General features: G+C 49.3%; 5 protein-coding genes across 5 annotated transcripts; 3 read left to right on the forward strand and 2 right to left on the reverse strand.

Annotated features, from left to right (window-relative positions):
- Nucleotides 1-610: 610 nt before the first annotated feature.
- LTR84_008422 (uncharacterized protein) lies at nucleotides 611-2,152 on the forward strand (the record flags this gene model as incomplete). Its single annotated transcript, XM_064851968.1, has 1 exon — nucleotides 611-2,152. The coding sequence occupies one exon, from the start codon at nucleotides 611-613 to the stop codon at nucleotides 2,150-2,152; it is 1,542 nt and encodes a 513-aa protein (XP_064701873.1).
- A 640-nt stretch (nucleotides 2,153-2,792) lies between these two features.
- On the reverse strand, nucleotides 2,793-4,138 carry LTR84_008423 (uncharacterized protein; the record flags this gene model as incomplete). The annotated part of the gene is made up of 2 exons (XM_064851969.1): nucleotides 2,793-4,066; nucleotides 4,135-4,138. 2 exons carry the CDS (start codon nucleotides 4,136-4,138, stop codon nucleotides 2,793-2,795), a joined length of 1,278 nt encoding a protein of 425 aa, XP_064701874.1.
- A 3,093-nt stretch (nucleotides 4,139-7,231) lies between these two features.
- LTR84_008424 (uncharacterized protein) lies at nucleotides 7,232-8,912 on the forward strand (the record flags this gene model as incomplete). Its single annotated transcript, XM_064851970.1, has 3 exons — nucleotides 7,232-7,325; nucleotides 7,388-7,687; nucleotides 7,741-8,912. The coding sequence occupies 3 exons, from the start codon at nucleotides 7,232-7,234 to the stop codon at nucleotides 8,910-8,912; spliced, it is 1,566 nt and encodes a 521-aa protein (XP_064701875.1).
- A 569-nt stretch (nucleotides 8,913-9,481) lies between these two features.
- Nucleotides 9,482-11,155, reverse strand: LTR84_008425 (uncharacterized protein; the record flags this gene model as incomplete). Its single annotated transcript, XM_064851971.1, has 2 exons — nucleotides 9,482-10,600; nucleotides 10,781-11,155. The coding sequence occupies 2 exons, from the start codon at nucleotides 11,153-11,155 to the stop codon at nucleotides 9,482-9,484; spliced, it is 1,494 nt and encodes a 497-aa protein (XP_064701876.1).
- A 1,622-nt stretch (nucleotides 11,156-12,777) lies between these two features.
- LTR84_008426 (uncharacterized protein) lies at nucleotides 12,778-23,214 on the forward strand (the record flags this gene model as incomplete). Its single annotated transcript, XM_064851972.1, has 4 exons — nucleotides 12,778-20,388; nucleotides 21,338-21,351; nucleotides 21,941-22,174; nucleotides 22,278-23,214. 4 exons carry the CDS (start codon nucleotides 12,778-12,780, stop codon nucleotides 23,212-23,214), a joined length of 8,796 nt encoding a protein of 2,931 aa, XP_064701877.1.
- Between the last annotated feature and the right edge of the window lie 94 nt (nucleotides 23,215-23,308).

A 23,308-nucleotide genomic window follows, 5' to 3' on the forward strand; every position in this document is an offset into this window, starting at 1 on the left:
GTAACCATACATTCAAACTTCTGAAATTGAGCCACCTGTGTTGAAGAACTTCCTACCAATAGGAAACCCAGGAGGACATGATCTCCAAAGAATAAGTTTGCTTAGCTGCCGTATCTAAAACTTTTTGACAGCATATGCGGCGACAAAGCGTCCTGGTGAGCCCAAAGTGGACAATGCCACTGATCTTAAGAGTCGATGTATTTCCTGCCTTGTGGATCGTGTCTGAGTCACTATACATATAGATCATTATCCACATGGGAAATAAGACTCTCGTATATCTAAACCGTTATTCCAAATGGCTCGCACCGTATAATGACGGGGTGGCATTATCCCGGGATTCAATGGTCTGTAGCGGCCCGATCAGCATTTTCCTGGCCCTGTTTGTATAATGGTGATAGTTTCCGACCGTCTGACACCCACAAACCGTACATTTCTTTAGCTCTCGGTTGAAACTTTGCCCCTGATGCGGCTATAGATAGTTCGAGATAGTTGTGGATGTAAAGTTGTATCCATCGTACGCTGTTATATGAGATCGCAATGTCAGCTAGAAAACAAAAGGACAATACTAGCCAAGAAACGCCTGGAATTGACATTTTTGAGCATTTGAGCAATGAAACTTCTTTTTGTGCCTGACAAAGTCTCGAACCCAGTCAGGAGGCAGGTTATCAATCGGCACATCATTGAGTACGTCAAAGCCAGAGACAAAGACCGTTTGAAAGTGAAAGCCAAGATGTTATCCGGTGGAGTGTGGCGCGGCATGCTTACCACTCTTCAGCTAGAGCCTTGGGCAAGCATCACTCAGCTTTCCGACCCTCTGGCCCGGGAGGTATTTCACTACTCGGTAAACATATTCTGGCCCGGGTTTGATCCCGGTGCAGAGAAGCATGCAGTTGCAAAGGCCTGGGCGCCTATTGCATTGCAGGAACCAGTATTGTTCAACGCCTTGATGTGGGCCGCCATTCTTCACATTCAGACCCGGAGAAGAACACGCACTTTGGACTTGGCTATGCTGAGTTACTACCACCAAACCGTGGAGCTTTTGCGGACGGAACTCTCAAAGCAAGCTTTCTGCCCACGCGATGGACTCATAATGGCAGTCTTATTCCTGCAGATAGATGACAGCCTCAGCACCATGAAGTGGGACCACAGGCACAACATTTTGGGCACTTTCAGCAGCCTGCAGTGGTTGGACGACTACAGCCGCCTGCCGTTTGTGGAATCACATCGAGTTGCCCTTGTCAACATCATCGGCGCATGTGGCATAGACTGCTTGGAGGTCCGAGGACTCGCTAGTTTGGTCCAGTACTTCGACGTAATATCATCTACCCTCAATCTCACCAACCCAACACTGCCGCTTTGTAAACTCTACAGGACAGTTCAGGATGCCGAAACAAGGTTCACCGCTTTTGGTCACCACATTGAAGAAGTGGTTCTCAAGGCAAGCGAAGTTCAGCCGAGCCTAAGCAACCTAGTGGAGGGTGTTGAGTTGGATCCGCAGATTGTTGAACTCATCCTCGATCTTCGCACACTATGCCTGCTGTTTGAAGTCTATCAAAGTGGTCGATCCGATGATTGCAACCTATCAAAGCTGTCCATACATCGAAACCTCATTCATTATCGGCTTCTCGAGAGTATGAAAGAGATGCCTGTGTGCTTTGGCACTTCCATAACAGGCCTGGTTCGGTCAACCCTGCTCGCATTTAACATGTGCGTCATCTTTCGAGTGGTGCATCAGTACTCCCTGCGGAGTGTGCTAGAGGACATGAAGAGTGGCATTGACAATCTTCTCAGCAGGCTTGAGGACAAAGAAATGATTGAGCTCTGTACCTGGTGCTGCATGATCGGTGCCATAGGATCTATCGCCACTGGAAACGACAATCTGCAATTTTGGTTCGAGAACCAATTGCTCGTCATGGAATTGTCGAAAGCTGGAGGCTCTGAGCTTGATGCCCCCGTTCGTACGTACTCGGATGTACGAATGACTCTCGAACGCTATCTATGGTACGGGCGTAGCTGCGACGCCCAAGCCATATTAGTGTGGCAGCGTGTGCATGCAAAACTCCTTCACATACTCTCTGAATGGATATTAGATGCTCATTTAGGTACACCACTGTCGTTTCCAGACCATTCTGCAGTCATGGAGCACACATAGAGCTAGGTATTGAGGTGCTACACTTGATACTTTTTTATTCCCAAATACACTAGCATCAGGTCAAAATGCCAATTCTAGAGTTTAGAGTACTTTAAATCCCTAGCAAACTATGGGAAGGTTGAAGTTCTCTTTCAGTCCGCTAGAACGCCTGTCGAGCTCAGAGACTTGTAATCATTAGGTATATTATTCACGCTCTAGCGAACAATTACTCGGCTTCGATAGTGGATCAGTGGTAGATGTATTATGGTTGATGGTTCAGAGCGTTGTCGGTCGCATTGATACTGAATATTGGTACACTTTGTTACCGCAGTTTGTACGACAAAGAACAAGGCTACCTTAGTGGCGATGAATGTCTCCGGTTAAAGATGACCATCCTGACTCGAAGACTAATGTGCCAATATCTGTGTGCAGAATAAAATGTTCATGTTTCTTATGCGAGTTCGGTATGAACTGGTTGTGACCATTGCATCAAGAGTGCTCCCCTTAGTTTTGGCGCATTGACTTGTCAAAAGATGGCCTCAGCCTGACGGCCGTGCTCGCATAGTGACCAAGAAATCACTTTGTTTCACAAACCAGGCATTGTGTAGAGTCCATTCTGAATTCTGATTCGGAAGCGAGATCTATTGGTAGATAGTCAATTTCACCTTCGAAATTTCAATGCAAATATTCGACCACTTACCTCGAACGCCATCAGGACCGCAGGTACAAACTTGTACATTTCTAGTAACGAGATGTTCTTTCCAATACATGTCCTCGACCCAGCTCCAAAAGTAAACAGGGAATTATCCATTAGTCTCCTTCGTTCCTTGGTACAGTCAATCCAGCGTTCTGGGCGGAATTCGTCGGTACGCGGGCCGAAGATTCTGGCATTCCGATGAATGGCCCACGCATTACACCCGATGATCGTTCCGCTAGGTATGAATTGTTCGCAGACGGTTGATCCCTGGGGTGGAGTGACACGCTCCAGTGTCAACCCTACTGCCGGATGTCGTCTAAGTGCCTCCTGAATCACAGCAGATAGGTAAGGCAGTTCCCGCACCTCATTCCAGTCAACCAGTCCGTCACTGCGTTTGAAGTTTCCAGTCCGCCTCTGCTCAAACAGCTCATCGAGGAGTTTTTGCATGGTGATGGGGTTTTTTAGCAGAAAATAGAACACAGCTCTTAGGGATATGGCAGTCGTGTCACTGCCAGCGAAGATGTTGGCGACTGTGAGGGCTAGGACACGGTCATTGGTAATAAATTCACTGTCTTTTTCATGCGCGGCCAAAAATCGTGAGAGGAAGTCGTTCCGCACGTATGAGTCCATGTCAGGAGACTTTTTGGCCACGCCGGAGACGGTATCTAGTCGCTCTGAGAGCCTCTTCCGTGCGAAATCTACCATGAATGTGTTTGCGTTGATCAGTCCATACTTACTCAGCATGATTCGAATTGGGTTCTTGAGGAAAATATTGTCTAGGAACGGCCACTGTCCGACTACAGCAGCGTAGTCTAGCATCTTTTCAATACTGCCAATGATGCCTTCAATGTCTCTGCCCTGTTCAATAAATCCCAAGGGTTTTGAGAATGTCAACTCGCCAATGACATCGAAGGCATACCACTGAAGCCAGGTTGAGAAGTTGCATGATATTCTAGGTCGATCAACGAACCTCTGCTTCATCTGATCCAGAAATGCGGTCGTTGTGGAGTCGATATACTGTTCAAATTGTACAAGTGTACTCATAGCATACGCGTTCGAGACTGTACGCCGAAGCTTCGCATGAAATTTCTCGTCAATGGAAGTGAATAATGTGAACAAACGTCTTCCCTTCGCTAACGTCTGTTGAACAAGGTAGAAATCCGACTTTAGGAAGCCGCTATTCAGGGCGTAAATGACTAGCACAGCTTGATGATCCGAGACTGATATCGACTTGGGGCCTATCCTCACGATAGGCCCATATATCTCATGTAGGCTTATCTGGGCTAGTTCGGGTCTTCTTGTCCACGCATGGTATAGTCGCCAGAGGTCTGTACAGCTCGCCCAAAAAGGTCCCGGGATATGATTGATGCCATGGCAATACCTATTGTAAAAGGCTTTCGAAAGCAGCAAAACTATCGCTGCACAGCCTAGAAACGATGGACTTAGCTCGAGAAGCTGCGAGGAGAGCATTTCGTGACTATGCGAGGCAGGCCAGCGATGGTAGCAAGAGAAATATGCTCACTGTTGCTGGAGATTGGCGACAGACTGTCAGTTGCAGAAAACCTTTCCACAGGGAATCTACAGAGAAACACTGCAACCCCAGTGATTCTGTAACAATCTGCTTCGAGCATCTGCCGAATCGAACTGCACTTCAAAAGGCGGGGGTGGCCGCGATCTCAATCTTGGGGCATGGAGAGATTCCGCATTTGTGGCTGTGATCATCTGACTCAGATCCGCCGTCCAATCGCAAGTTATTCCAAGCATATGCAGCCTTGTGGGTGCACATAATTCCAGCTTGGGGGATTAGCAGAAATCGTAACTGCTGAGAGGAGACGGAACTATTGTCCCACACTTGAGTATCTGCTGATCAGTAGCACAGAAATGTTATCGTCCACAGAGGCTTCATGTCTCTCGAGTCTTAGTTGGTCCCGGGGCAGAACACATTCTTACGCTAGCTGAAGTTAATAGATATATGGCTCAAGGAAAGCTCCAGCCTTGTCTCGGAGTACCGAAAGTCATCTTTCTGCCCATACTTTTTGACTCAAACCGCAACTGCTTCAAGTGTGACAAGTTGTTCCGTAGTTATAATTCGTAGTCAATGGTATCGTGATTGAGAGAAATGTTCGTATTGATCCAGTTCAGCTGATGAAGCTGGAAATGGGTACTAACGTGCTCTCACATCATGCGATCAGAGCTTGTTCAGCTTCGCCAAAGTCCCGCCGTTACTTGATGTATGTGTGTTCGTACTCTTTCGGGGGACACCTAGAAGAGCTGTGTCGATAGCAGTATCATCAATGATCTCCACTACTGGGCCTCGGAAACGTCCTCGCAGATACGCAGACCAAATGATGTCCGTCAGGACAACGCCAGCCACGATTACCAAGGCATAATTCCTACTTGTTAGCAAATTTCTTCGAATGCTTCGCAAAATCAGATTTACATGTTGGCTACTGGGACCGGCTGATACAAAGGAACGCAGAAAAAGGTTGATGGGAGACCCCATTTGCCGAGATTACATGGTCCGTATCCTCTTTTCTTGTTACTCAGTTCGGCGTAAATGTGTAGAGAGATGCAAATTCTGTAAGAATACATATACAGAACAAATCACTGCTGATGATACCATAGAAGGCTGTAGAGTTGTCGATATATATATATATATATATGAGGCTAATCAACATCATTGGTACCGTACACATGATAAGAGGCCAAAAAGATATATCCAGGACTGTCTTCAAGTCTGAAGGAAGATTGAGAGGGGTCTTCTAAGGCGCTAGTACACCATCCATTCCAGACCATACGAGTATATGTTCAGCTCAAAGACTTGTGATCTACCTGGAGATTAGCCGGGATGGTTCGCCGAGCACTTCAAAGCCCTTGCCCACAACACCTGTGGATACTATCTTTTGCGGGTCATCAGATTCGCTGGTATGGAAGATTACCTCTTCCGATGAATCGTGGAACGATGGTCTGTTTTTTGCTCTACTGATTGGCAAGATCAGATCAGCATCACGAGGAGAAGATGGGGAATGGATTTTGGAATGGCAAAGGGCGATTTACCGGTCGTGTCCCTCCTGCCACTGCAACATGAAGGCACCTATAATTGCGATCCCCCCAAAGAGAATAAGGATCTGGTAGCCGTACTTGTAGTGCGGTGCGTCGTAAGTTGGAAAGAGGACAACTAGCACTTGGTCTCAGTCGACGTTCCGATACACGACGAGCATGTCACGAGCGTCTAGGGTCTAGGGTCAAGTAGAAAGATGGCACTCACGAGGGATGAAAGTAGAAAAAGTATATATGAAGATATTGCCAGTTGCTACCAGGAGCTGTCTCAGATTCGGATCCGCCATTAAGCTCATGGCCCCATGCCTGAGACACAAGCACAAGGTTAGTGATATCAAACCGAACTCAAATATACGAATATGACAGTCAGTGATAGGAATAACTCACAATGACTATGGGCTAAGCTGCGGCCCCAGCGTACGAAAGATAGCAAGCGAATAACAGCGCACCCTTCGGTATGTTCCAGATAGTAAGCAGGATATCTGAGAGCAAAACCAGGATCTGCACCAGTCGATACTAATGGGAGATCACAGCAACGATTTTGAACTTTCTTTACAACCACATTGAACATGGCCATAATTGGCACATTCGAGTTCGATGGGGGCCCAGAAATGTCGTAGTTTATGATAATCGTGTGACACAACAGTGAGTATCCTTTCTGAAGTTCCGAACCACTGGCACATCGGCATGCTGACCAGCTGATCCCCTACCCAGCTCCGCGCTTCGAGATTTTGCTGTCCACGAAGGTTTGACCCGCCGGCATATGCTACGGGTCACACCGCAGGCAGAACGGCCATACTTTGATCCTCACAGTCAAGCCACAGAGGTAGGAGGACAAGAGCAGACTAAGAAGATCTTCTCAGATAGCTCGACGAAATAGTTACCGGCCGTGCATGAAATATGACATCATGACATATTCCTCGTCAAATGAATATCCAGAGCCCATTGCAAGAACCTAGAAGATAAACCGTTTCCCAAGTCTAGCGGATTATGGCGAGTCCATGTACCATGTAAAGAGAGACGAATGTCATGCATATGATACATACATGAGAGATATGCTTCAGCCACATTGGATCGAAGAAGCATGGTGGGTGAAAGCCAACTGACATCATTGTATTGGCCGGTGTCCGTCCACAGTCCCCAACTTTGTTGATGACATTCTTGTAGAATATTTCCTGGTACACTGTTCACTGAAAAGTTCCTCATGCGGATGGATATGCGAGCTCAATTAATCAATTTGGTAAACGAGATGCAGTGACCACGGACAAATAGCTCTTCAATTTGCTCTCCACACATCTCGCGCTGCTTCTCTGGGACCCTAAATCCCTCCTACAACGATCAAGATGGTTGGCTTCAATGTCCGAAAGGTTTTGGACAAGCAGACGCAAGTCGTGCTCTTTAGCTCCACGGCAATTGCCCTGTATGGGTATGATCAAGGTATGCATGGAAATACAGTGTGTACGTGCAAGCTCACCCTTCAAGACTGACTCGCAGAATAGGCATGATGTCCCTGATCAACACGAACAAGTCGTACCTCTCCACCATGGGGATCACTGAAGAGTCACCAATTGTTGGCGTGATCGTGTCGATATACTATCTTGGCTGTGCGGTAGGAGCAGTACTTGCCTCCAAATTTGCAGACGTCAAAGGCCGACGGCCTGGAATCTTTGCCTGTCTAGCAACAGCCAGTGCTGGGAATTTGCTTATGTTCGTTGCTGGTTTTGGTAAGATGGGCCAGAGCTCTAATCTTGCCCTGGCCACAATGCTTGTGGGCAGAATTGTGATGGGTCTAGGAGTTGGTCAGTAGTATTCGGCGGGTTTGGAGAGTTCATCAACTGATGCGAGTTTCCAGGTGGCATTGATTCTGTTGTCCCGGTTTACAGCAGCGAGCTCTCTTCCGATGACCAGCGAGGTACAGCTCTCGCTCAGGAATTTCAGGCCAACATTTTCGGGTTGAACATGGCTTTTATTGTTAATATTATTGTCACACATCGACTGGGCAAGTGGGATCAATGGGCATGGCGGACGCCCATCATCGCCATGCAGATATACCCAGCTTTGCTTTTCGCGGGAGCAAATCTGCTCCCAGAGACTCCTCGTTGGCTCGTTTTCAACGGTGATGAAGATCGAGCAAAAAAGTCCATCGCACGAGTATTTGGGAAGGACGCCGTTGACGACCGAATCAAGGAGCTTCGCGACGCACAGAAACAGGAGGAAGAGGCCGGGTCCGTCAGCTATGCAGACATGTTGCTGCCATCGGGCTCTCAATTTCACCCTACTATCATTACCATCATGGGACAAGTCAACCAGGCCCTGACGGGCTATGGAGCGGTCTCTGTCTATGGCCCACAAATCTTCGAGCTCCTCGGCTTCGGTGTCACCGAGAGTGAGTATATCACACTTGGAAACTACCTCTTCTACTTCATGATGATGACGCTCGCATGGGTGCTGATCGACCGCGTCGGCCGCCGCAGACTCATGCTGCAAGGTGCACTGTGGCTGAGCATATCCTTTGCGCTCCTGACTGTCCTGGGTGGCCTCGCGTCCAACCGGCAGCAACTTTCGATCCCGCGCCTCGCCACAGGCATCCCCAGCATCATCGTCTTATATCTCGCGACCTCAGTGTTCGGCATCGGCTGGCTCGTGCCCCCCTGGCTGATTCCGACAGAGATCTTCCCATCGACAGCACGCGCCCAGGGCGCAGCGATCTCCGTTGTGATCTGGGGCCTGGCGAACTTCGCGGTCACGCTGCTCACGCCCATTGGATTCAACAATCTCAAGTATTTCCTGCTGCTCGTCTTCGCGGCTACCAACGCCATCGCATGGGTTCTCACGTACCTGTACTGTCCGGAAACTGGGAATCGCACGTTCGAGGAGAACCAGGAGTTTTTCTCGGCGGCCGCGGAGAAGGGGTCTTGGAGGGTTGCGAAGGTCGATGGTGGTGGCTACAGGACTCTTCCGAAGGGGGGTGATGATGGGCACGAGGAGAGCGAAACGAGTCCGTTATTAAGAGGTCGGGAGTGATGTAGGTAGGAGGAGAGGAGATCCCCTTACCCTTCACGAAAGTGAGCGGTGGGGATACCTTCTACTGGACTCTGGGCATAAAAAGGGAAAGCTGGCCTATATATGAACATAGGTGTTATTTTTAGGTTTTTGAGCAATAAGACTGAGTTTGGAGAGTGCGTATCTGTGATTATGTCCATGCCATTTCACTCGACTACTATCACAACCTTTGTAAATTTTTGACGAATATGAAGCAGACGAAGAATCAGGAACATAAATCATGAGAGGTATCCACGAGTTTGTTGTAGTACTAGGTAAGACTAGTCTTGTTAGTGCTCCTTACGCACAGGATTTGAATTCGCCATCTAACGCTTGACAAAGCAAACACTGTGTAGCATCTACGGTCCAGTTTCCAAATATACACAATCCCTATCCGATGTGCGATCGAGCAAATTCCCAAACCGTAGCGTAATGCTGAAGCAACCCAGAAGAGGTAAGATGCTTGCGATGTGTCAAATCGCCAAATGTTGCAGAAGGAAAACAAATCCAAGAGTATTTATGTCTGGGATCTGCCCGACGGCATCATAAGCTCAAGATTTCTCGATGAGGAGCTCCAACTCGGCAGCGATCTGCTTGAGCTCAGCCTTGAGCTCAGCCGCCTTCTCGCTGAGGTAGTCTCCGATAGTCTCGGAATTGGCTACGGTGTAACCACCATCATTGATGATCTCAGTGTAGTTGGACTTGCCACCACCGTTCCAGATCAGGATGTTGGCAGTGTCAGATGGGACGTTGGTGAGAGCGCCTTCGGTGGCAACGGCGATGATGTTGGCCTTCAGTTTCTTGGGTGTGATCTCAGCGACTGCGTATGCGGAGCTGCTGGAGGGTTGGAGAGACAAGAAGTATGCAAGGAGACCAGCGACATGGGGAGAAGCCATGGAGGTTCCAGAAATGGTGTTGGTAGCATACTTGCTTCCGATCCAGGTGGAGAGAACATTGAGACCAGGAGCAAAGATATCGTTGCAAGTGCCAAAGTTGGAGAAATAGGCACGCTCGTCGCTGAGGGTTGAGGCACCAACAGTGACGGCGTTCTCAGCGGCAGCAGGCGAATAATTGCAAGAGTCAGCATTGTCGTTTCCTGCTGCAACAGCGAAGTGAAGACCAGCATCGACGGCAGCATTGACAGCGAGATCAAGGACTCTAGACTTGCCACCACCCAAGCTCATGTTGGCGACGCTACCCTTGAAGCCCTTCTTCTTGCCCTTCTTAGCGGCGGAGATGGCGTCAGTATGCGCGTTGGCAGCCCACTCGACACCCTTGACAACATCAGACATGGTGCCGGATCCATTAGACTTCAGAACCTTGACAGCGTAGATGTTGGCCTTCTTTGCAACACCGAATTTCTTGCCGGCAATAGTACCAGAGCAATGGGTTCCGTGTCCATTTCCATCAACGTCTTCATCACCTTGTGGAATAGTCTTTCCCCAGCTGGCACGGCCCTCGAAGTCAACGTGCTCAGTGTTGGTGCCTGTGTCGATGACGTAGGCATCGACACCCTCACCACCACTCTCGGTATAGAGGTATTTATTAAAATCTCCAAAGCCCAAGGCATCACGATGAGAGATACGTGCAAGACCCCATGGGGCATTCTTCTCGAGGGAAGGAGACTCCTTCATGGTGTGAACTTCTGAGTCACGCTCGATGTAATCAACCTGGAAAGAAGCACGTGAGCACTAGGCCAGACAGACGGGAAACGAGAATTGAGGGTAGGAGAAGCGGAAACCAAGATGCAACGGCTGTTGATGGTTTGTAGCACAAACAAGCGGTTGCAACTTGATAATTGCAGATCCGATTCGGAAGAGAGGTAAGGTAGAACGGGTTGGGTTACTCACATCTGGGTGCCTGCGGACTTGCTCGATGACATCTTGATCAAAATGACCGGCATAGCCCAGAAAGCCACCGGGAATGTTGAAGGTATGTCGCAGACCCTCAAAGACATCATCATCAGACGAGAAGATGGTGCTGCGTTTCCTTAGCTCTTGCTTGGAGGTCTGGGTGTTCAAGTGTAGGTCTTGGATCCAAGAGTGGTGAGCTTCAGCAGCAGCGTGGGAAACGTGCTTCTTGAAGATGACCATGTAAGAGTCAGGGATCTCCTTTGCATTTGAGGAGGAGATGACAGGAGCAGCATCTTTGTGAATGGTATCGATGATGACTGGTGAGCCCGCTGCCAGCAGAGGGAGTAAAGAGAGGCCGAGGAAGCTCTTCATGGTTGGATGGGATGACAAGTACCAGGAGAGTTGGTAGAAGGGATGAGAAGAACTGCTCCGAATCAATGAGCAGAGCAAGAAGATGATGATGATGGATGAGAAAGGACAAGTATATGATGGGAAGATGAGAAGGAAGAGATGATGGGGAAGGGTTGGAGAAGGATGATGATAGAGCAGGACAGATAGAGAGATAATGAGGACGCAGACGCAGATAGGCGGACGAGCAGATGATGCATTCTGAGGCGGGTCAAGCGTCACTCTGGGGACGCTATTGTCCACGTCCAAGGACGGAGTCTCGGTCACAGACTCACCACCACCTGGGCACTAACCAAGCCGAGGGCAATTGGGTTCAGGAACACCGCCACCCACTGCCCACCAACACCTGCATCCACTATTGCCCGCTCCGGAAACAGGCAGCACATGACCTAGCAGCCACCTGGCTTGACTATCCGGACGAGTATGCCTTGAATAGAGACCAAGTGATTGCCTCCAGCGTCAATCATTGTCACTCATTAAAGAGGAGTCTGAGTCAACGATGGTGTTCCCACTTCAAGTTCTGCTTCTTCCCAGGGAATAGATCCAGATCTGTAAACCTGCTCGTCACTTATCAGCCAGCCCACCTAGGTATGGCCAGGCGTGACCTGCAGCCAGTTGCCCGGACACCCGACTCGAGTCACCCCCGAGTCACCCCCACACTGACATCTCCCTCCAGCCTCCAGGCACTCAGTATTGCACTGTGGCTCAGGCGCCCGCGGTTTGCCCACTGCGGTTACACGGTTATTCCGGTTCCCTCTCACGCCGATCTAGCGGAGAATTAGCAGCCCACCACCTTCGCTCATAGGTCATTATACTGACTAATGGTTTAACTCACGTACTAGTAGACGTTATAGCTTCCAATAGTCCAAAGCAATACTGAGTCTCTGGGGGACTTGGATTTTGGGAGCCTGGAAGTAACTACGTCAGTGCGTATTTGCTCTATCCAGAAACGAGCAAAACTGCAGCATGGGCTTCGTTGGACTCAACTGCTACCCTCAGAGAGAAACAATATATCAAGTGGCAAAAGGTCAGATCAGCAAGTGCATGTTGACGGCAACGCGGAGAAGCACCACCAGACTGAGTACTAAATCTCCAACCAGCACGGCGGAACGACAGGCCCAGTGACGCACCGCATTCAACGCGCACATCCGGGCCTTGCGCAGGAGTTCGAGGCTCTCATTCACCGCAGTCTAGCACAATCTACTGACTGAGCACTGTCAGTACTAATAGATTATATCACATACCCATGTAGCAGAGGGTAATAACACTACATCTTGTACAGTCACACCAAATCTGACGGGGCGTCCAAAGGGTCCCCCTCTTCAAGTTGTGCACTTTCTCATTATCATTACCTCCAGCACAGTGCTCTATCTCACTGGGGGCCAAAAATACCCTCATCCCACCGGACCATCTCCCTTCACTGACAACCGCGCGAATACCTCCCAAATGCTGAAAAGCCTCGTGTTCAAGGATTGCCATCACCTACGTGGCATCAGCCTTGTCCGCGTTGGCTGCAGCCCTCCATATGCAGTGGTGCAAGTCCAAACTCGAGGTCCCGTGTCGAAATAAGAGGTGGTTTGATCAAGATGGGCCTCAACACCAACACCCGCATGCGCGCAGTGTCCACTGCTGATGTCCTGCGTCCACAGGACAAAGACATTTCTATCCTCGTCAAGACCCTAGACACCGTCGATCGCAGTTCATATGACGCCCTTCAGAATAGCCTAGACCAGTCGACCTGCCTGCAACAACTACGCCATTATCTCAAAGATGACAGCCAACTGCATGGTGCCAATAGTGGCTTTAGAAGAGCCGGTGGCTTCCAGGCTCTGCTGCGTTTGCTTCGCACCCTGGTTGACATCTTCAGTGCCCAAAAAGACCCTAGTCTCAACGGCAGGTCATTTTTGCAAACCCTCTCCCAATGGTTTGTCGTTCTTGGTGCGGCCTTGGAAGGCCACGAAGGAAATCAAAGATATTTCAGAACAAAGGTCGAACATGGTGGCTGGTCCTCCCTGCAAAATACACTGGAACAATTTATAGCCATCTCGTGGCCACAGGCAGGGAAGGACCTCGTTCTCGAACGATTCTTCGGAATACTCTTCGCTACTGCTACTGGTGTGGAAATGATCGATGATCTCTATGTTGCTGCTGAGAATGCCGCCTCGCGTGAAGATGCTACTTCCAAATCTGACGACGGATTCGCTATTGCCCACAGTGCACTGAAGAAGTCAATCGCTAATGTCGATGACTTGGAAGTCCCCGAGCTGTTGACATTAATCTTGACGTTATGGTCATCGGCAGCAAAGGCTGGGAATCTGCCACGGAGAATTCTAAGGGTAACTCTACCCACAAGTCTTCAACAAGTTCTCTCTGCCTCTCGACGGAACATTGTCTCTGCCCATACTGCAGGTGCTTTTACAGCGGTTATCAAATTGATTTTTGACGAAAGACTTCTTACTGCCGATCGAGCTGCCTTTAAACAGGTTGCCCTCCTTTTATGCCAGGAAGGAGTCTCCAGCTTGGATGATGCCCATTACCTCTTCACTCAAGCAAGCAAGTCTTCCGAGGCAGCTTCTTTTCTTTTAGAGGCTCTAACGGTATCTCGCCAACCCCCGAGTGTCCAGTTTGACTTGTCCCAGCAGGGCTACGCATCTACAGAGCTTGCAACTCTTGGAAGGCTGTTCCCTCCCCTTGATACTCCTGGATACACTCTTAGTCTCTGGGCCCGTTTTGATTCATTTGACACTCAGGCCCATACCACTCTCTTTGGTGCCTTTGACAGGTCTCAGACCTGTTTCATCTTGGCTTATCTCGAACGCGATTCATGCCACCTCATTCTCCAGACGGCAGTCCAAGGCAATCGGCCCAGTGTTAGGTTTAAATCTGTGGCCTTTCAACCGGAGAAGTGGTATCATATATGCATAGTCCACCGACGACCGAAAACTACTTCTTCTTCCAGGGCTTTTTTGTTCGTAGACGGTGAATTTGTCGAGCAGCAAAAAGCAAACTATCCAGCACAACCACCAACCGAACGTGACCAAAGCACCGTCAAGATCCAAGCCTTTTTCGGTACTCCCCAGGACTTGTCTCCTGATTCCTCAAGAGCAACATGCCAGTCGAAATGGTCGCTTGGATCTGCAGTGCTGTTCCAAGATGTCATGAGTGATGATTTGGTTTCCGTCTTTTATCATCTTGGTCCTAAGTACCACGGGAATTTTCAAGATTGTCTAGGCTCATTTCAGACCTACGAGGCGTCCGCTGCGTTAAACCTACGGAATGAGATGCTACATCCCGGCAAGGAAGACCACTCAGACCTCATTCTCGCCATACGACAGAAGGCTAGTAGCCTGATAAAGGAAGATAAGATTCTTATCAACGTATCGCCTGCTGCTGTCCTCGATAATGATGATAGAAATGCGATTGACGAGACTCAATTGGTGAAATCGCTGTCAAAGTTGGCTGCAAAGAACCTTGTGGCATACACAAGGTCAGGGTCTAACGCAGTGGCGATCAATGGCGCTGTTCCAGCAATAAACGACGCCCTGATTCAAGCCAGAGGTGCATTCATGCTCATGGGGGAGCCCACCATAACAGTCCCTCAATCCTTGGATGATGCCAGTTGGAGGCTTGGAGGCTGTGCTGCCGTTGGTCTGGGCCTATTGCACCGAGCGCGGACTACAGATGATGTTGCTTTGGCGGTTGAAATCACTTTAGAAACCGTCCGCCATAGTTGGAGAAACAGCGAGGTCATGGAACGAGATAGTGGCTATGCCATTTTAGCAATGCTGTTGAAGGACAAATTCGCGGCTCCGACACAGGGCAATGGGGAAGGTGTGAGGACAACAATCGCAATACCTACTTCCCGCCTGGATAGAAGCGGGATGATGCTCCGAGCCCTCAAGTCTATTCTTGCTTTTACCGGCTATGTTTTTGACGAGCCCTCCAAATCTGTGATCAACAACCCACTCGCCTACAAAGTCTTACTAGCAGACAGCAGCATCTGGAGATGTGGGCCCCTCATCACCCAGCAACTGTATTTCGACCAATTCCTCGTCTTTGCTGAGCAAAGCGAGCACAGCCAGTTCAATTTAAAGCGACTCTCCAGGATGAGAGTGTTGAAGCGATTAATGGAAGCTCTGAAGTCTGAACCTGTCTCGAGAGCTATCATGCCGATGTATATGGCTGCCTTCAAAGTCCTCTTGCCACAATCATTGTCTGCCGAGAATCTTCGATCGCTTGCGCTCTTCATCACCTTCTCTGTGAACAAACGCAATGCGGGATTGCAGTTCCGCAAATCTACACGCAAAGATGCACGACAGCGTAGTTCATCCAACGGATCATCCCACAGTGGGAAAGACGAACCTTCAACCAGCCTAACTCATTTTGAAATCGGCGTCGAGGTCTTGAGATTGTACTCTGAACTACTGTGCCGGAAAGGCGATGACAACATCATCAAAAAATTTGCCAAAACCGTCACAAACAAGTGGCTACTTTACCTTCTCTCCGAAACATCTCCAGAGGTTGTTGTTCTATCCATGAGGATCTTGGCAAGACTTTTGATTGTACATGGCGATGGTTACGTCAAGAAATTCAAAGACGGCTCAAAAACCTCTGGATTTACCATCATGGCATATCGTCTGAAGAGATGGTGGCACCTGCCCGCCTTGTGGCCTGCGTGTTATGCAATCTTGTTTGGCTTAGATGTTGCCGATCTGGACTTGGATAGAGACTTCGACCTATTCGGCTTCATAGATCTCTTCGCTGGACGGAAAGAACTCTCAGTTGTATATCCCGAAATTTTGGAGGCTATCAAAGGAATGCTACAAAGTGGTCTGAAGACTATAGTCTCCTCAAAGAGACATCAAGCAAGTTCGACCTTGGCTCCACGCCTTGTCGAGCCGGCAAACCAGCCCCCTGAGCGCCTCTCCATGTCAACAATGGCGCCACCTGATCCACTTCTTACAATAGTCACTGATCAGCACGTCGAAACTTTCAATACAGTTGTGAGGTTTATGGCAGATTTGCATACACGCTCGCAAAAATTCCGTGACTACGCTGCAAATTCTTCATACATTCAAGACTTACTGACAGTACTTTTCCCTGTTGTCGTTGGTTCTGATGTCGTTGAGGCGAAGACTGAACTTGATGCACGGGATTCTATGCTAACTTTCGATGGAGGAGATGTTGTGATTCAGCCCTTGTCTACAACTCCCCCTATCGTGCGCATTACAGATACCGAGACAAGTGCTCCCAAGAGTCGAGGGAAAACTCTGCGAAGAGGTTCTTCCTTTGTTCTGGTGAGCAGGGAACAAGCACATCAAAATGGGAGAGAATTAGATGTCCCCTTATCAAATGGGTCAACGTCTGCGCTTGGAAAAGTTCCCCCACTCAATGAAGGGCATGCCATCACTCAGAGTTTACTGGAAGTAGTCATTGCCATCTTTCTCGATCAGATCCTTGCACGAAAAGAATTTCCTGGGCTTGGTCTTTTCCTCAAAACTCCGCCTGGCTTCGCTGAACACCAGTCATACTTCGAAACCTGGATTCTGAGAAACACAATTTCCCAGTTATCGAACAACATCGCCTTGAACCAGAAAATATTGGTGGAGCCACGGGTGTTAATCAATTTGGCACGCCTCTTCACCCATTTTGAAGAGGCCCTTTTCGAGGGATGGTTCATTGGTGGTGCAGATCCTGTCCTTGATCTAGCTGGTTCAATCCTAGAGTATTTGCAACGCCCTGACATTTCCCAGCTGAAACCAGTTCGGCTCTGTGCTCAAACAATCACCATCATTCGAGCGGTTGTTTTCCGCATTGTGTTACTAAGCTTATCTTCGATTCAGGATGATGAGTCTTTGAAGTTCCTTGAGAGGCTGACCTACTGGCAAACTGTCCTCCTGTCCTCGGAGGAAACCCAGTCTTCTAATCTGCAGCAAATATGCTATCTGTTATACGCACATCTGGTCTCCTCCGACAATGCTGTACGTCAAGTGGCTGCTAATCTTTGGAGGATCATCTTGGTACAGAAACCTGACGAAGCGGCCGCAATATTTGGGCAAACAGATACGCCTCAGCAAAAGGACCTAACCTCGAGTTTCGAGAAAGTGGTCGAACTGGATAATGAAACCTTTTTGCACTGGGTCGATGAGCACCGCGACGACCTTGATGCTCTTTTCTTTCAGACACTTTCAAAGCAGTGGAACGCCTTCGTGACCACGGAGAACAAGCGCACCGAGGATAACGGCCGACTACGAATTTCTCGTCGTCGGGAAAAAGTGAAGCAGTGGGCGCGTGAAGAAGCTGACCACGATGATCTCATCCGTCGACATGAATTAGCGTTCGAAAATTGGACAGCAAATATATATTCATCGGAATACTTAAAGCACCAGCGACTCCTTCAAGACCAACAAGACGACCTACAATACACAGAAACCAGTTTCAACCGGATGCAGAGAGACACCACCAGGCAAGCAGGTCTTTTCAGTACGGATAAAGCTCACAAATGGCGTCTTGACCAGACTGAAGGCCGAAATCGCATGCGTATGAGATTGCATGAAGATTTCTCGAAAGCAGAAGACGATCAACCCAGGCGCAAAGGTTCTGACATGCCACAGTTGAGATTGGACACGAAGAACACCAAGATATCGGCTCCTGATTCTATCGGAGTTACTCCCGGTGGTGTTACACCTGTCTTTGACACACCGAAGAAAGATGACGGGACAGAACCGTTTCCTCAGATCGAAGAGGGTAAAGACAAGCCAGAAGAAGACAATGAGGTCACAGAAGGCGAAGATAGCTTTGAGCTCGTGGAAGATCCCAACGTCGAAATTGATGATTTTGAAGACAAGAATAGAAAAGTCATGCGAAGCCTTCATCGTGGAGATCAGGTAAAACATGTGGCCAACATATCTCGAATTCTGGGCCTCGAAGCGGTTGAAGGATTGCTCATTCTTGGGAAGGACCACATCTATCTCATTGATAATTTTTTCCAACGCGCGGACGGAGAGATTGTCAATGTCTGGCAAGCGCCGCTAGAAGAACGTGACCCGTACGTGCGCATGCTTTCTGGTCGTGATGTTACCGAGCGCAAGCATATTTCGAGGAACGACGAGCATGGCAGCCGTAGCTGGAAGTGGTCCGAAATCATCAGCGTGTCCAAACGTCGGTTCCTCTTCCGCGATGTGGCCACTGAAATATTCTTCAGTGATGGACGCAGCTATCTCCTAACAGTAAAGTCAACACAACTTCGAAATGAGTTGCACAATCTGATCAGCAATAAAGCATCCGCTCCGCCGGCGTCGGCTGGCTCATCAACGGAAACTGCTTGGCGCTACGAGACTCTGCGCAGTGTTGATGATGAGCCGCAAACGCTGAGCTCGAGGTTTGCAAATGTCTTCAATCAACAATCTGGCACGTTGGCTGCAACACGAAAGTGGCAAAGGGGGGAGATGTCCAATTTCCACTATCTCATGTTGATCAACACAATGGCTGGAAGGACGTACAACGATCTGACCCAATATCCAGTTTTCCCTTGGGTCATAGCCGACTATACCAGTGAAGAACTCGACCTGACAGACCCAAGGACATTCCGTGACTTATCCAAGCCAATGGGATGTCAGACACCCGAGCGAGAACGAGAGTTTCGAGAACGGTATCAGACTTTTGCGGAAATGGGCGACAGTAGCACACCAGCCTTTCATTACGGCACTCATTATTCCTCTGCGATGATTGTCACCTCCTATCTCATTCGCCTACAGCCATTCGTGAAGTCATATCTATTGTTACAGGGCGGCACCTTTGATCATCCAGATCGCATGTTTTTCTCCATCGAGGGCGCGTGGAAGTCAGCGTCACGGATCAACATGACGGACGTACGTGAGCTCACTCCAGAGTTCTACTACCTTCCCGAATTTCTTGTCAATCTCAATGAGTTCGATTTTGGTACGAGACAGAATTCGGACAAGTCGATCGGTAACGTAGAGCTACCACCATGGGCCAAAGGCGATCCTCGAATATTCATTGCCAAGCAGCGTGAAGCGCTGGAGAGCCCTCATGTCAGCCGCAACCTCCACAAATGGATTGATCTGATATTTGGCAGCAAGCAGAAGGGAGAGTCTGCTGTGGAAGCTGTTAACGTGTTTCATTACCTCTCATATCAAGGAGCCAAAGACCTGGACACCATTACAGATTCTGTGGAACGACTCGCCACCATTGGTATCATTCACAATTTTGGGCAGACACCATATCAGGTATTTGGGAGGGGGCATCCGGCGAGAGAACAAATCAGGCACAAGTACAAGCGATTGGATACTGCCGCCGAGTCACTGACCCGGGTACCGTCGACTCTCGTCGAAACCGAGGAGCGGGTTGCCTCGTTGAGTTACTCGTGGAAATCGGATAAGCTTTTGTGCTCTGGAGCCTTCCGAATCAACATTCCACCCAACTATGATACTTATATGGAATGGGGGTTCTCGGACAATAGCGTTCGATTTTATTCGGCAGAAAGCAGGAAACAAATTGGCTTGTTCGAACACCTGCACATAGGACAGCTCTCGTGCGCCATGTTCACGGACTCGAAGACTTTAGTGACGGCCGGGACTGACTGTACAGTGGCAGTGTGGTCGGTTCTCGAGCATGGAAAATCCGTCGAATTGCACCCTCGAGCAACGCTCTTTGGGCATCGGAAACCAGTGGGCGTGCTCGCACTATCGAGGTCTTTCAACGCTCTGCTCTCAGCGTCGTCCGATGGCCAGATCATGCTCTGGGACCTTAACCGATGCGAATTCGTGCGCAAACTCGACGAGGAATTGCAGGTCAGCTGTGCGGCAATCAACGACGTGACGGGCAATATCGTCCTCTGCCATGGACATGAAATCAGCATGTACAGCTTGAATGGCGACCTGCTCCTACGACAGGACTCTGGAGATCGGTCGCAGGAGAGCGTTGTGTCGTGTGCGTGCTACGAAGGGGCGGGCAATGAGTGGCTTGAGAGAGACCTTATCTTCACCGGGCATAAACGTGGCCAGGTGCGAGTATGGAGCCGCGTAGCTCGCGAAGGGAAGTTTGAATTGGAACTCATTCGGCAGCTCAACCATGCGGATAGTACCCGCGATGATGGGGCGAATGTCGTTGCGGGCATTAGTTGCATTCTCCCAATGCCACAGGTGGTATATACTGGGGATGAAGATGGTCGGGTGGTAAGTTTTCACACATGATGTTTGCGAACAGGAAGAGAAGAGGATTTGCTGACATTTGATGCTTTAGTACGAATGGAATTGTGTTTCAAGGCACTAAGTGGAATGCGATCTGCGAATACATGGAAAACCCAGTTCAGTAAGAAAGTATCCAAGCATAGCGAGGCGTCAACGCACGAGCTCAGGCCGAGCGACTTTTGCATATGAGGTCAAAGTATCGATAAGACATGATGAGGTTGATTGGGCTCAAGTTGGGCTGTAGACGACACGGAAGATCAAAAGTTTGTATGCCTGATTGGCGTGATTGGCATACTTCGTAGAACATGATAGAACTTGCAGCCCGTAGAATTGTTATGGGAGGTGAATGTTGATCCTGCAGATCTGACACATGTTCGCCTGCACTTTGCAACCGATTCAAGAACAATAGGATGATAGATATAGTACAATGCTTACCTACCTACCTACATAGGTATGCTCGTGGATGAGAGAGGGGAGGGATGCATGCATCTGCGCCAAGCCACCTGGTGCATAATTCCAAGCATGTCTGGGCGCAAGCCAGCTGAACAGGGACAATCCAGCCCTCAGAGCTTGCATTCACGGATGGACTCACAGGAGAAGGCTGGAGACATATGCTCTGGATGAAACCACTCGATCGGTCGTCTCATCATGTCATCTAGGATGTTGCTGGCTACAGGTCGGGCAGATAGACCATAAATGGCCAATGGATGAGATACACGATGTTGCTTGGGCTGGGAGAGCTGGGGAGTGGTTGGGGAGTTGCGGGCTGGTGCATGTGGGTGGGAGCACAGCACGCCCTCTGCAACAGACGATCACAGCTGGACTGATGTATGTACGTACAGTTCGTTGGGTAGTCAAACACCAAGTCAAGTCAACGACCTAGGTAATTAATGTCCACATGTTGTAACAAAACAATAATTAGAAATTCAAATAGACCAGAATTGCAGAGTTTGTGCAGTATTAAGCAACAGCCTCGGATCATGAATCGGCGTGATGAGACAGTTTCCGCGCAGAGCTTGGCCCGAAGAAGCCTAGAAGCTGCGTCTTCACCACGGCAACCACGATTGTTGTCAGTGTTTGTTTGTGGTGCCTTCCGAGATGCCGACTGATTGGTTGCAGGGTCGCTCCTACTGTCGATCCACCATGTCCACCACGCTCTTTCCCTGTGGAGGGACAAGAAAAGACCTGCTGGTCTCCCCTGGCCGACTGTTTTTAAAAGGTCCATGCTCACGTCTGCTCTTCTCTTCTTCCTCTTATTTCCTGTCATACCCAACATCACTCAACCCCCCAAGCCAAAAAACATCTCTGTTCTTCGTGAGCTTTGCTTCTTGCATCTACCTCCCTTCCAGCGTCACTTGCATTATCATCAGCATTGATCCAATCAGTCTCTCCTCCTTTCTCTTCCATTCCCAAGAGAAACCCCTTTCCCACCCCAAAAGACAGTCTTGACTCTCGACTGCCGAAAGGGAGAAGAGAGTTAAGGCGCCTTAAAGCCCGGCAATCTGGACTTTGACGCCCGCGTTCCCATCCCAATCAGTGTCTTCCCGTCAACGTACAGGAGTGACGCTTCCAAACAAGAAACTACCGTCACCAAGGTAGAAGGGGAAGTTCAATTACCCAACAACTCCTCGCGCGTCGGACGGGAAGATACTCGATTCTCCCAGGAGCAAGTCGATATCACCTACAAGGATAACCGTCCACGCCGCGAACAAGACGTCCACATCTATCAAGAGCGTGATCGTTATCCCGAGGTAGAGCTTTCTCGTGAGAAGTAAGTTTGACATCCTACCCCAGATTGCCCTGTGCTTCAAATGCTCAGACCATGATGCATTGACCACCATTCGACCACGGTATGGCTGACACATTCTCCACAGATATCGTACTGCCCCAGAACAGTACAAGTCCACCAACGTTGATATCGAAATCGACCGTCGAGGCTCAGAAGAACATATCGACGTTGACTACCAGCGTCGTCAAACCCAAGACAGGACCTACGACCGATCCTACGAATCTCAAATCGACATCACTGAAAGAGACTATCGCCGCCGTCTCCAGCCAACCTACGACGTAGAGTACGAACGTCGCAGACCAGTTCAAGAGAACATCACCGTTGAGAAGACACAAGTTCAACTCGAAAAGCCAAAAAGAGACATGGGTTACTACGACGACGACGGACAATACCACAGCTTCCGCCGAGGAGTGGAACGTGCTGCCGACAAGATTATGCACCCTTTCTCCCATCACCATCATCACCATGGCGGAGATCGAAACGAAGAGACCATCATCAGCGAACAACGTATAACTGGTCCTACCAGTGGCGGTCCTGTCGCATCAACTCGTTACGTTGAGCCCCGCTTCAGCGGCCGTGGTGGCGTCCCCATTCAATGTCACTTCATCCGCATTGGTGACATTCTCCTTCTGCAAGGTCGACCATCTCAGGTCATCCGCATCACAGTCTCATCCCAGACTGGTCAGTACAGATATCTCGGTGTAGACCTCTTCACCCGTCAATTACATGAAGAGACCTCGTTCGTCAGCAACCCACAGCCATCAGTCGTGGTACAGACCATGCTCGGCCCCGTCTTCAAGCAATACCGTGTTTTGGACATCCGTGATGATGGACAGATTGTAGCAATGACGGAAACCGGTGATGTCAAGCAAGGTATCCCCGTGGTTGACCAGGGAAACCTGTTGGAGAAGATTGAGCGTGCATATAACCAAGGACACGGAAGTGTCAGAGTATTGGTGATCAATGAGGGTGGACGAGAGTTGATCGTTGACTTGAAGATGATTCACGGCTCAAGATTGTAGTTTTGAGGTGTGGGACATTTTTGGGTCGGGAGGGTTTTCAGATGGACAGGGTTTCGTTAATGAAGCTGGCGCGCAATTGGGTCAATGTTGTTTG

This window comes from Exophiala bonariae (assembly GCF_035927105.1).
Source record: "Exophiala bonariae strain CCFEE 5792 chromosome Unknown scaffold_31, whole genome shotgun sequence".
Lineage (NCBI taxonomy): Eukaryota > Fungi > Ascomycota > Eurotiomycetes > Chaetothyriales > Herpotrichiellaceae > Exophiala > Exophiala bonariae.